Source organism: Scatophagus argus, chromosome 23, assembly GCF_020382885.2.
Source record: "Scatophagus argus isolate fScaArg1 chromosome 23, fScaArg1.pri, whole genome shotgun sequence".
Taxonomy (NCBI): domain Eukaryota; kingdom Metazoa; phylum Chordata; class Actinopteri; family Scatophagidae; genus Scatophagus; species Scatophagus argus.
Window position 1 is genome coordinate 5,658,703 of NC_058515.1, and position 14,522 is coordinate 5,673,224.

The 14,522-nt window shown below is 40.0% G+C and overlaps 1 protein-coding gene and 1 non-coding gene across 2 annotated transcripts; both read left to right on the forward strand.

Annotated features, from left to right (window-relative positions):
- The first annotated feature begins 3,720 nt into the window (after positions 1 to 3,720).
- trnal-aag lies at positions 3,721 to 3,802 on the forward strand. Its single transcript has one exon. It is a non-coding gene; the product is annotated as a tRNA-Leu (tRNA).
- Positions 3,803 to 4,533: 731 nt separating this feature from the next.
- On the forward strand, positions 4,534 to 14,341 carry naa40 (N-alpha-acetyltransferase 40, NatD catalytic subunit). Its single transcript, XM_046380909.1, has 8 exons — positions 4,534 to 4,912; positions 6,890 to 6,985; positions 8,493 to 8,545; positions 8,759 to 8,854; positions 9,340 to 9,498; positions 9,623 to 9,706; positions 10,312 to 10,389; positions 10,681 to 14,341. Exons 1-8 carry the CDS (start codon positions 4,907 to 4,909, stop codon positions 10,826 to 10,828), a joined length of 720 nt encoding a protein of 239 aa, XP_046236865.1. The 5' UTR covers positions 4,534 to 4,906; the 3' UTR covers positions 10,829 to 14,341.
- The last annotated feature ends 181 nt before the right edge of the window (positions 14,342 to 14,522 follow it).

Below are 14,522 nucleotides of genomic sequence, written 5' to 3' on the forward strand. Positions count from 1 at the left end.
GAATGTGTAAAAATCCAAGCAAATCTGATGGCAACCTGGCCAATTCGTGTTGAGATATCTATATTTTTCTGCATCAATGAGAAATATATGAGTTCAGCATTTACAGAAGATTATCAAATGAGGCTGAATGTCTCCACTGAAATTTAGACTTGCTCAATATCTGTCTTTCAGGGGTGTTGATGCAGACTTGTTTGTGCTGCTTAACCACCCGATATGAAAACTTTAAAGCCTCCCACATAAACTCAGTCAACCAGAAAGCACTTGGTCTTAATACACAGATATGGAAGTCCAACTGCAGGAGACATCAGATATAAGACATTTTCTCTGCAGGTGTACTCAGCAACCATTTCACCTCAGTAGAACAGCCGTGTAGGCTGGATGTCCAGTCTATGTGTTGTGATTCTGTGCTGCAGGGCTTGCTGTGTTGAAAGAGGCCTCATCCTCTTCCACCATTCTCCTCTGCTGCTTTCCACGCTGCATCTGTTGATTCCCTCTCTCACCCTCCTCACCTCTCCTTCTCTCCTCGCTATTGCTTTCACCCCTGCGGCCTTCCTTCCCCTCTAATCTTTGTCCTCTGTCCCCATCTTCCTCATTCTCTCCAGTCTTCATCATCACCTGCCCCCATCTTTCCTCTTCATCTCCTCCTCTGCTCATCTATCAGTCTATGTTCCTATCTTGGGTCTATAAAAGAACATGTACGTACGTATGTGTGTGTGTGTGTGTGTGTGTGTGTGTGTGTGTGTGTGCATATACCAGTATACGTGTGGGTGGAGGAGCTTGAATTACATTATGCACTTCTGCGAGCAAACACACACCAGAGAGGACATACAGAGAGTCTTAAATATATGCTACAGACAATAGGACAAAGAGTCATATCTCTACTGCAGAATTAGTTCCTATGTTGATATTTGTCAGTATGTCTGGGCTGAACGCAGACAGGGAGACTTCTTACAGCGAGCATCAGGCCTAAGTATAGACTAACAGAGCCTTATTGCGCCCCCTACTGACACATGAAATAAATAGTTTTTCTCCAACCAAGAGACAGATTCCCTGAAGACAAAAGACTGTGGGCGGGGTTTAGACACTGGGCCATCTGCGAACTGGAGAGGGCTGCTGTGTGTGTGAGAGAGAGAAAGAAACCCCCCACCCCACCCCAACACACACACACACACACACACACACACACACACACACACACACACCCAAGGCCTTTATTTGCATTATGAAAAAGTGGGTAGGTCTGTGAAGGTGGCTGCCTCATATCCCACCAAACCAGGAGCTCCCAGTTACAGTCGGGGATCTACAGAATAATATTTAATCCATTTGTTTTGAAATCACAGAGGCTGCAATGCTGTATGTGTACAAAACTATATTAATATACAGAATCAATAGTCTTCCCTTTCCGGCTTCTTTTCTTCTGACCTTATCACATTTTAATTCTATCAAAGCCAACACAATACAGACATGAGCATAAAAGCTTGTTATTACACTAAAAGATGAAATATATTTAATTTTTTATCTGTTATCAAGGCTATGAATGAAGAAAAATCTTATGGTAAGCAAAAAAAAAAAGAATGCATAGATAAAGAAATTCTTCGAAATGTTTGTATTTGAAGTCATTTAGATGCAAGATAGGTCAAACCCTCTATTAGATGCATTATACGCCACTGATATATATGATACATACATATAGAGGAAATTAAAATTCAACTCCTGCATCATTGTATGATAGATAGATAGATAGATACTTTATTGATCCCGAGGGAAATTCAAGAGGGTTAGGATTAGGGTTAGGGTTAGTGGCATTATGTGGCAGTGTTCTTAAGCATCCGTTGTAACTCAAATTTGCAAGCAATTTTCATCAAATTAGAGAAAGTCACATTTTGAACATTTGAAAAGTGATTTTGAACATTAATGAATGGGTTTCCAATAGCTTTTGCCAATTTTTCATTACTTCCTATTCCTTCCTATTCCTTAAATTTGAGAATTTACTTCCCATCTTTGTAATATATGATAAAGTGATTAAAGTGACATATTTTGTCATTGGAGGGAACTCACTCCAACGAAATTTGTTCTCTGCATTTAACCCACCCAAGTGACGTGCACACACACACAGCAAACCCGGGGCAGTGGGCGACCGCGTGCAGCGCCTGGGGAGCAGTGGGGGTTAGGCATGGACACCGGGACGGGGAATCGAACCAGCGATCCACCGGTTACGGGTCCGACACCCTAACCGCTGATCCACGACTAATAATACATCCTTTTTGGACTGTGGGTCAAACAAAATAAAACAATTTGCACGTTACCTTGGGGTCAGAGAAACTGTGAGATTTTTCACAGTTTTTGACATATAAGAAAATAATTACTGATTTCAGAAAGTAAGTTGTACAGTGATATATTAGTCATACCAAACTTTATTATAAGTTAAAATTAAACATGTTATAATTGTCATGTAATTTCCACCCCGCAGAAATATCATAATATTGTTGTAATATTTTTCAAGGGAAGAGTGTGTATCTGTACTCTCTAGTGAATTTAATCTGTTAGTCACCTTCATGTTAGTCTTTTGTCTCTGTGGGAATCGCTGTTCTGTCCTAGAACGTTCTCACCGAGTCCTATAGCGTGACTTTGTACAATATTCCTCTGCATTTTTGCGGTTGCTGTCTCACCTAATGAAAGATTATGCAGCATGTTTCACTCTGCAGTTTATGCTGCAGGGTGGTGGTGGGTGTACCACAGTGTATTTTATGCTCCACCAGCCAATTACAGTTTGCTTGTAAGTGCTGGCATCAAGGGTAAAAGAGTGCCCAAAATGGAAGCCGAGGTAGAAAGAGATTAACCAAAAAGCCATGTTTTCTATAGCTGCTTATCTTTTATCCTATCTTCATCTTAATTCTGGGTTTGGAAAAATTTTCAAGGTCTGCAATATGAATTAAATGATTTTACACTCCACATTACCACCTAGTGGTCACTATTATGAACTGCTACTAATATAATAAGAGTCTAGGTTTAAGATTAAGATTGATCTCTGGTCTGCCGGGGATGATGAATGCCAAATTGCTATTAATCGTACCATTTCTGAATTCTAATAAAATATAGGCATCCCAGTGTACAAAAAAAATAATAAATGAGAGAATGTAAACTGGCCTTCACAGAAAGGACACAATCTTAGTGTCTTTACATAAAGTGATGTAAAGTAACTGATAAAACACACAGGTTCCTGTAATTAATTGAGTTAAATTCCTACGCCATCCAATCTAAAAACATCCCGTGGGCCCAGTTATAGCATTTTCTTCCACTAGTAGTGGAATAGGATTTACATAGGATTTACAAAGAGTTGCAAAACGAGCTGGAAAAACGGAGAAAAATTACATTAAGATTACTGAGATTCAAATACTCACTGAGCTTGTTATTAAATTAGCCTGTGTTCCGTGTAATAGGCTATGTTAGTCCCAGCTGCCTGCAGCGTTGTTGCTCATAACAGTGGATTCATGCTAATATCGAAAACATAATTCTGTCCCACGATATAACAGGGAAGTGACTGTGAAAGGTCAAAGGTTATCCTCCTACAACGTGCAGTGTGGCGTGCTGGACCCTGCCAGGCCTCTGAGGGTCTGTCGTCATTTTCCAAACATGGAAACCATATTCGCGCTAAAGAAGTGGTGCCTTCAAATGCTGTCGAAATAATGGGAAGCGAGCATATGGGCTGGTTTGACAGCAGGTAGCGTGGCCGAGCGGTCTAAGGCGCTGGATTAAGGCTCCAGTCTCTTCGGGGGCGTGGGTTCGAATCCCACCGCTGCCAGGAAGCTTTTCTTTGGAAATCGTATGTATGTATGCTTTCCAAATCAATTATGTGCTAATTAACAGGTCAAATAAGATTTGTAAGCAGTAAAGGTGTTTGTATGATCAAGCATGTCAAGGAAATTTTACTCAACATAAACTGTAAGGGAAGAGTCTCACTTCTAGAGCAATAAACTGTATAAAATTAATGGTAAGGTTTATGTGTATTTCTTTAACTAAAAGAAAAGCAAAAATAATCATTTGTCTAATTAGACAGTAAAAAGGTTTTACCTTACTTTACAGTAAAGTGAAAACCAAAACCTGTGATGACCCTAAAATGTAACGCATTGCTAAAGGACGAACTACTCAAAACTGTGTTATAGTTAAAACTATCTCCAACTCAACCAACTACAAAACTAAAATGCCTCGTACACAGTAATACACAACTACTTTTTCTTTAAATACTTTAAGGACTCTTAGCTAATAATCCTTACTTTTTTAACTGAACATTTTGACTTTTTCTTGTAATGGAGTATATATGGAGTTTGGATGGCAAAAGATAATAGTAAATAATAATATTACATATTACAAAAACATTCAACGTCAACTTTAACAAAAAACAAAGTGTATATTTGTCAACAATGTCAAATTTCACAAAAATATGTACGGAAAAGCAACGAGCGGTAGCAGGTTTTGTTCCCCCAATGTTTTGGACACAGTCCTCAGTTAAAAACTTGACCCACTAGAATCTCGGAAGTCGGAGCCCGTGAAGAGCGCGTGAATGCAGCATAGTTGGACGACGGAGACGAGAGGAAAGAAAAGGGCAAGGAAGGGACCTGTAATAAATTCAGCCTCGCACTATTGGCGCCAATCCGATATAAAGAGGAAAAATAGCTAATTTTTCATTGACGTTTTAATCAAGTTTTCGTCTAACCGTCGCTACTATCTCAGCCATCTGTCGGTGCTGTAGCCAGCTAGCCTCGTTAGCACACTATCTATCATTGTCATATTAATCTGGCCCCCTTCTTTCTGTCTGTAGTCACGATACTAATAACTCAGCAACAGTAAGGCACAGGGACAATAGAGGTGTGTTTCTCCAGAGGGATCGATAAGACACAGCTGCAAAATGGGGGTGAGTTGTTAATGTTTTGCTTTAATGTGTTGTTGCGAGGTGATACAATGAAAGGTGGATGTTTTGGGCTCGTAAATGTGTGATGGTGAGAGGAGAGAAAGAAAGAAGGAAGGGGGGAGGAAGGGAAAGGACGAGAGACCACGGTAGATGGATGTAGTCAAAAGGTGTTGGTTGGCACCGAGGTGTATTTGGTTGCGTTAGCCGCTTAGCTGCCTCCAGATAGCCTAGGAGGAACAATAATGTTAGTCTACGCTTACACATCGCTATATATGGCATTTCCAGCGTTATTACTGCATTGTCCTTGCCGCGGTGCACACTTAACTTCTGATGTGCGTTGTGCCATTGTTAGCGGGCTAACTGCGTTAGCCACCTAGGAATGCCATGTTAATGACGAGTGCTTTGGTTTTCTAGCTGTTGCTGCTAATCACTGGTGTGTGTGTGTACATTTTATGAACAAGTGTGATATGTCTTAGCCCTCATGGTTTCGATTAATTCAGGCTTGCTGGATGTGAATAAGCTACTTCTGAGCACCAGCCAGGCCTGCACTCATGCTATAAAGCTGAGTTAGTTGCCATAACTTTGGCTAGTCTCTGTAAGCAGACTTGAGTTTATCCTCCACTTTCACTCCAGATAAACCAATCCACGTGTTTCCACAGTCCCAGCTCAGTCTGCAGCCTTCCTGTGCGTGGTACAGAGTTAATGCTCTGAAGAAAAATTGGCAGTTGGGTGCATTCCTTAGCATATTGTTCTTTTCAGAACCGGTCTAATCAAGTAATTCCTACTTGTTTATCATCAGTGCATTGTAAACAAGTCACTGAATGAAGCATGGATCTTCCCATACACAGGTATGGCATTTTTGCAGCATATGAAATATTATACTGGAAATATAGAGCAGCAGCTAATGAATATTTTATTATAGTAATCTAATAATAATAAAAAAAAAATCCCATAATGATTTCCCAGAGACCAGGGTAATGTCTTCAGACATCAGCTTTTTGTGCGAGCCACAGTCCAAAATTGAATTATGTCTAATTTAAAGTTATATAAAACAGAGCTAATCTGCATACTCTTGAAATTAAATTGACATGTCAAGGCACTTTGGCTGAGTGGCTTAGTGTTCATTTTCTCTATAAACTACAGATGACTGTAGTTAAAGAGAGCTGACAATCAGTATTTATGGAAGTGTGCTATCGTGGTCAAAAAACATTTACAGCAGCCGTTGAAGTGAGCGTATTCTTTCTGTTGCAAGGTGCAGATGCAGTCCAAGTAGTTTGTGTGAATTATGGCTGCACCATTGCTGATACTAGCACAGGACATCAAGCCAAGCGCAGGCTAAATTACACTATCAGTATCAGAATTTTTCAATACTATAGTCCCACATGGAGAGCGATATGCAACATCAGCAACAGTTTTCCACAGCTTTGATAAATGATGGCATTAGTAGCTACTGATAGGAATTTTTTTTTTTAACTTGCTGTTGCTACTTTTATATGGGATGATCGTAATTATAAAAGCAATAGGCTATTTTTCCATAGGAGTGTAAGCTACTGTTTGTCCAGTATAGCTGATATTCATTTATTTGCCTTTGAGGTTTTGTTCTGTACTTGTGTCGTTAACTTGGTGTTTTCATGTCGACATGTGGGACAAAAATGCTGCTGAATAATGTCAGCACACACAGAAGCACAAATTATCACAGTTGATTTCTGTTGAAAGGGCCAACAAGTACATCACTGAATCTGAGTAAAAATCCGGGTGCAAGAAATTGACAGTGAGGGTAATGAAGCACAAAACTGGCCAATTAAGAAGTAGTTGGATTATTTATCTATTTCTAACACATATAATATCTATTTCCCCTGTCAATCCTTTTTTATTCCCCACGTCGTATCCATCTCGTCTGTGCTTGCTATTGTCATCTGCATGTCGACTACTGTCTCTGCATATTCCTCCGTTCATCCTTTCCTTATTTCCCATGTCTAGAGGAAGTCCAACAGAGCAAAGGAGAAGAAAGCCCGGCGTCTGGAGGAGAGGGCTGCTATGGATGCTGTCTGCGCCAAGGTGGATGCAGCCAATAAGGTAATACTGTTTGCAGATTAACTAGTGCGAGTAGCTGGTAGTAGCTTAAGTGCTTCAAAACAGTAACCATTTCCAGGCATCCTCTGGCCCTTTTATGTGCTGTATCAGATTGCACTGAACACAGCCCTTAAAATCTCATCTGTGAGCTGTGATTTTATCCTCATTCGTTAAGTTACAGTTACAGACACATGTCCGTGTTATGACACCAAAGGCTGTGGATGGCCTTCTTGTCCCAAATGCACCCGTAATTGATATTCACATGACAGGACAAGCCAAATACAACGCCATATGTTTCTTTATGCATAATTAATCAGTGAGATTGAATCTTAGCCATGCAGTAAGCAATAGAACGCACAGCAGACATCTCATGTAGCTTGAAGGTGGACTGAAGCATTAGTAAACCTTACTGAAACCTGGTGGAGAACAAAGCTCACACGCTTGTTTCGAGCTGAACTGTGGCTGCTACAAACAAGCTCTGAACAGGCCTACCTGCTCTTATTGCTTTTGTGTCACTTTGTCCCAAAATGGAGCCTGCATGCTGTTCTCTCTCTCTCTCTCTCTCTCTCTCTCTCTCTCTCTCTCTCTCTCTCTCTCTCTCTCTCTCTCTCTCTCATTTCCACTGTTGATGTGCCAAAAGAGAAGGAATGCAAGAAATTTTCCCAAAGTAACATTTTAGTGTATGTTCTTGCCAGCAGTAATGAATCTTGACTTGTTATTTCAAATGAACAGCTAGTGTATTCACTGCTTTGAAAACCCTCTGTTATAAACTGATCTGGTAGATTTAATCATGGCCTTAAAATAGAAGAGGCAGTATAGCTGAGCTACCAGGCACAGACCCGGATGGCCCTAAACAAGAGCTGGGTATGTAAAAAGTCAAATGGCTTATTGAAACGTAGGGACATCCCGATTTTATTTTTTGTCTGGTCCTTAAATATCCTCTGATGCCAAGTCTGGACTAAAATTTATTTGCGTTTATATTTTCCCTGATGCAGCTGTCTAGCTTACATGTTTGTGCTCTGGGGCCCACTGTCTGTATCTGTACAAGAAGAGGGGTATTCTTCTTTAGTGCCAAGGCGCAACAGACTTTGTGGGCACTTGCTATGACTGACTTATTGGGCTATAACACAAATAGCAGTGTAATTTTTCTGCTTGTATAGGCTCCATTTAGCCTCCGTTTAGGGTCCAGAGCCTAAAGTAGAAGTACAGTCTCTGTTGAGTGCACTCACAAGTAACATTTAAGAAGCAGCTAGCAAGTATTTTTTACATTTTTTAATAGGAAAATAACTCTAATGATTAATTAATTAGTAAATTGTTAAAGCAATTAATGAATTACTTTAGCTATGCATATCTTTGAAGGATTTTCTTAAGACATTTTAGGTCTAAATGGAGTCAAATTTAAAATTCAACTGAGGCCAGCGTGATAAGACTACTGCATTGAAGGGGAAAAGACTTGGTAGTTTTCTGTGTTGAAAGTCTCTTGAGCTAATTTTGTCCCTTCTCCTCACAGCTTGATGACCCACTGGCTGCCTTCCCAGCCTTTAAAAAGTACGACAGAAATGGGTACGCATCGCTTTGTTCGCCTACAAAGGACTCATTCAGTATTTCATGAAATACACACTTGTTTCATTTTCTGCACGGAGGAGAGAGTTGGTCTGCCGATGGTATTTGTCTCTTCTTTGTCTTCCTCTGACTTTGCTGCAGCACAGACACACACTGGCATGCACACACACATTCTTGATGTTGCTAACCCTGTTTATTTGTCTTCCCATCTAGGCTGAATCTGCAGATAGAATGTAAGAGAGTGACTTCCCTCAACCCGCTGTCTGTGGAGTGGGCCTTCGAACTCACCAGAGCCAACATGCAGACAATGTAAGATGTCTGTTCTGCCCTTTTCTTGTAGTTCAGGGTGTGGTTCAGGAATAGAGTGATGAATGGACCAGCTCATATAGATACAAATGGTAGATTACAGCTTCGAAGAAGTGCAGACAAGTCAGAAATTCTTGGCTTGCGGGTGAATTGGAGACATGACATGGAACAGCTACATAGTCAGATGTTTTTATATGAGTATGAATTTGGCCATACACACTGGAGAGTATGTGGAGAGGTTTTAGTCAGATTTGAGACAAAGAAATTACTACAATTTATCTTCCCCCACTTTCCCTCTGAATTTGCTGCAGTGTTCAATTTAGTGAATGGCAGCCAGTCGGTGGAAACTGAATTTGCTCCATTTAGAAAACATGTCGTTTTTTGAGCAGCACTGCTGGAGAAGCCTGATGATGGGGACGAATGTGAGGGTAAAATTAGCATGTCAGGTTGCGTTAAAGTCCACCCATTTTCTTTTCGCCGGGCTGCAGGTATGAGCAGAGCGAGTGGGGTTGGAAGGAGAGGGAAAAGAGGGAGGAGATGAACGACGAGAGGGCGTGGTACCTACTGGCCCGTGACGGCGACTCAGCCCCTGTGGCCTTCTCTCACTTTCGATTCGATGTGGAGTGTGGGGAGGAGGTTTTATATTGGTAAGTCTGTTAACTTGTGGATTTAAACTTCAATCTACTTTACTTGTCGCTTAACTTTTTCTTTTTCTTTTTTTTTTTTTTTTGAACAATCATCCCTCTCATCTCACTTTTCTTGACTCTGCAGCTATGAGGTGCAGTTAGAGAGCAGAGTGCGGAGGAAAGGACTTGGCAAGTTCCTCATCCAGATACTACAACTCATTGCCAACAGGTAAAATCTACAGGTGATATCATGATGGTGTGATTACTGGGATGTTAGCTTTATAGCTGATTTCAGGAAAAGATTTGTTACATTTCCCATCTTGGTTGGAAATGACTGACCCATATCTTGCAGACGGTTTCAATAATCAATGTCCACTGTCTGCGTTTGAGCACAGTCGTGTACCCTGTGCCAACGAGCAGACTGAATGACTATTGTCCCATTTTGTTTGTACTGTGTAATAGGCTGTTGGATGTATCCCTTTTGCTGGAAAATGTCCAAAGCTTATGATCTATGAAGCTTATGATATGTCTTTTTAATCATCAATTTTTCACCAGATTCCCTATCAGGATTGTTTCATTTGCACAGCCTTAGTTTAAAGTATGAAAATACGTGTGTTTTTTATGAGGAAGAAAATGCATTTGGCATATTTGTTAGACCTCAAAGGTACACCTGGTTTGCTGTGATGAGAAACGGTGACTGTAAACACTACTTTGTTCGTGTCTGAGAAAATGCCACCTTTTAAGGAACATTTAAGGAAAATATCTACCTGCAGCATCTTTCAGTCAGGTGATCCATGTTTGTTTCTTCACTGCTCGCCTGTTCTTTCTGTCCAGTACACAGATGAAGAAAGTGATGTTGACAGTTTTCAAACACAACCATGGGGCTTACCAGTTCTTCAGAGAAGCTTTACAGTGAGTATACTGGCTCTACAAAGGGCATGTTGTTTCATAAAATGCAGAGAAATATGTCACATATCCAGATTGTACCATAATAGGTTATAGAATGGGCTTCTTTTGGATGCATTTTCTTTTTGATGTTAACCTAAAGACAGTCAGTATTGTATCAGTAACATCTAAGTGAATGAGTAATTTGATTTAAAATCAGGCTGATAAATGCAGAGGTAGCACAAACACATTACAAAAATGACTCCAACCTCCTTCATCCCCATTAACCAACAACGCCCCCCCTCTACCCACATTTAGGTTTGAGATCGATGAGACTTCGCCGAGCATGTCTGGTTGCTGCGGCGATGACTGTTCTTATGAGATCCTCAGCCGGCGGACCAAACACGGCGAGGCCTCAGCGGGACACACCCACGGGGGTGGGCACTGCGGGGGCTGCTGCCACTGATCTGTTTCGGTTATACCTTTTATGATTGGTTAAAAGCCAGCAACTTTCATGGCTGTGTGTGAAAGCTTGAGCTGCCTGCTGCTCTGCAAGCGTTTTAGAGTTTGAACAGCTGTAGATAAACCGAAGGTGGAATACCTGGCTACAGATATTGTCGTTGCATTATGGATTGAAATTTACGAGGTTTTTTGTGTGTGGGTGTGTATTCCTGCTACAAACGCAGTATGCAGTGTGAGCTTTCACACATAGCTCCTGTTTTTCCCTTTCCTACTTCTTGGTTCAGTGTCCAAGCCATCATTTCTTATTCTCTTATCCCAGTCAATGGTAACCATTAGTAGCTCCCAGTTAAGAGCAAGCATTGCTGACATTGTCTACCACTGCACTGAGCCTCATCCCACCGCCTCTCATCTTCTGACGTGCTATACTGTACTGAATCATTGGGCAGCACTTCTCAAACTTTGGACATAAAACTGCTTGCTGACGAAAGGCTGTATTATAGAAACTTACTACCTCAAGTCAAGGTTGCTCAAGCTTAAGGATGTAGTGGTAAATACTGAATCATGTGAATAAATCAGTGTCCTCATTCAAATTACCACATACACTACACAGTTAGGATTTTTAAGCTTTGGTCAGTTTCTGTTATACAGCCCCTGATTTCTTTGGGAACCTCATATTTCGACTAATAACTTGTTTCACTGAACTGGCTCACCAGGATTAAACTGAATGTGTCCTCACATTTGAGTCCCACAAAAAGAAGTCTGAGAAGTGCTGCTATAATGTAATGTCACCTGATGTGTTGCAAGTTGTATGCACATATGACTTGTAAGTTATGTTTTCTAACGAAAGCACAGCAGCAACTGCACTTTCTTGAACCACATCGGCCCATAATACTGCTGTTATTAAAGTCGGTCCACTATTAGCGCTACCTGTTTTGATTTGAGGTCTCCCTTGCTTTTAAATTTTGTAACTTATGAGAAAGGATGTTTTCTTGATTAGGCTTTCTCTTTTCTCTCGGTGAAATAGGTTTAAAAAAAAAAAAAGCATCCAACCCAGACAAGAATCCCAGTATGACCCTGTTGTTCATTCAGATATTAATCTTGCTCTGACCGTCAGCCATATTCCCTTAGGAGAAGTACATGTCATGAACTGAGATTCTGATTTCTGCTTCACTGCAGTCTTTATGAAATCATTCACATATTTTCTCTCTTTTTCCTTCTCTTGTTTTCATGCTTAGAGACACAGCTCTCATAATGTGTTTTCCCAGATTTCAGTTCTGTAAAATTGCATCCCCTCTTTCCGTTTTTCCTGTTTGTGCCTCCGTTCTCACTCCATATCCTAAAAGCAGTGAACGATGACTTGCAGACCAATTTATGTTGTGCTCCTATTTAGTCACCTTTGTACAATGGCGTTACTCGTGCTTGCCTCTTCATTCGCTCTGTTTCCAAGAGGTACTAATGATAACCAAGTTGATGTTGACGCGATCTTTAGCTGTATTTAAAAAAAAAAAAAGAATAATAATAAAACCATCCCTCATCCCTTTCTCTTACATATTCTGTTAGCATGAGCAAATCATATTGATTTAACATGGATGAGGATTGGTAGAAGTCACCACTTCATTATGTGGCTGTTTGAAGCTGATGAATGCTGTTAACTTGGAGGAAGAAACATGGAATGGATGGATGATGGAAGTAATGCAGAGCACTGAAGGTGTTATGTCATTATTCCTCCTCCTCCTTGTCAGTTGTCAACTGTTTTCCCAGCCCACCGTCATTGGTCTGCATGATTACGATTTAAAAATGTTTTAACAAAACACGTGGTCTAAATGAGGATTAAACGACAGCATCACTGCTGCCGAACTTCAGCATTGCTGTTTCAACTCGTGTCCAAAATGTGGATGTAATAGCATTACTTAAATATTTCATACAAACCTCCCGTGAATATTGCTGCATGTTTAGAAATATGTGAAAGGTGGAGAGTGAAATTTAAAAGTTAATGCTGAAGTTTGGTCTTCCTTAAAGCATCTTGGCACAAAGTTGGGAACTGTGCACCTGCTGAAAAGATGCTTGTAGGAGTTCCACTTTTAGACACCACTTTACTAGTCAACCTAGAAAGGCTGCTGTAACCACCTTGACTTTGTTGATTCCATCTGTTTTGCACAAAACCTTCAGGTTATTTTCGGACAGTTTGGAGTGCAAGTCAGCTGGGTTAGAAGCCCTATCTAGAAACCACTATATAAAACCCTTTAATATCAGGGCTGTTGTCAGTTTGTACAGGTTTTACTTGTGAGCTGCAGGAGTAAAAAGACATTACTGGGGGTGTAAAGATTCCTAGTGTGGCTGTGAGGAGCTTCATTTGGAAGTGTTTTTTAAGACAAGATAGGCCTTTATGAGTCACGCAGTGGGGAAATTCTAAAAAAGGATTGGAGTCTGGTCAAAGTATGTGAAACGGGAGACTGAAATGTGAAGTTTTTAGAAACATCTAAATACTGAAATCATTTGTGTTATACGAGAACAAAATATTATTTATCTACAAAAAACCCTTTTGGATGACCAAGTCCAAATCCTTGGGTGAAAGTCACTGGCTGGCTGGAGTAAATAATAAAAAAAAATGCAGCATCACCTAAAGATGGCATATTGGTGTCTCATGCTTGTTTGATCATGATGAACAAAAAGTAATTCAACAACATATTGCTTGTTCAGTGCTAGACTACCTTCTGATAAGTACAGTAAATGATTTTTTGTACTGCATAGGTTACAATAAAAAAAGGTTGTTATACATAGGGGTAGTATATCAACTTACTGACAGTCTCTCTCTCAGGTTACTCAAACATAATTGAACCTCATCTGTTTCATTTTAACAGCCGTGTTGTCAGTTAGCTGTTCACTGCATTGGATTGGCTGCAGCACAGATGTAGAGTCAGTTTTTGTTTGTATGTCAGGGCATAGTATTTCAAGAAAGTCAAGAGTGTCTGAAATTCTACTTTTACCACAACAAAGGAAATTGACAACACTGATTGCTTTTCCACTGTAAAATATGATAAAATTAAATCCTGATCTCCTTTGCCTTGTGAAGATAAACATGCCACAAAGGTTGAACTGACCCTAGATCAGTGCTTCATTGTTACATCAATCCAGAAAGGTGGGCTTTTTTTGTTTGTTTTTTTAAAGGCTCACTGGAAGTAAAAATGCATTTGTGAAAATATCTTCAGTTTGAAAATGAGCCTAAACATGACCAGTTTAATTTTATGTCGGTGGTTGCATACCCTCACAAAATCACAGATCTTTCTCTCCTCTTTCTGTATATACAGTATATAAGCTGTTGTGGATCCATCTTCATTTTCATTTCTTGGCCTTTTACAGGTAAAACACTTTTAAACATGATGTTAAAGAAAAACTCCATGTTTGAGAGTGAGTGTTGCAGTCCTGTTCATAAATGACATTGAAAGGGAAAGTCATTATGCCTTGTCAGTGTTTTATTTGTATGTTCCAAATAAAGGAAAGTTGTTTGACTTTTCAAGAACTGTCCTTTTATTATTGTTTTTTTTTTCTCATTTATAAGGATTTTTTAAGGGACTAAACAGAGGACAGAGGTCCATTTCTGCTTAGAAAAGGCAGCAATGAAATAGTATGGATGATTATTCTAAAACTTTAATATGCAATATCTAAATTATGACAGACGTATTACGTCAAACTTTTCT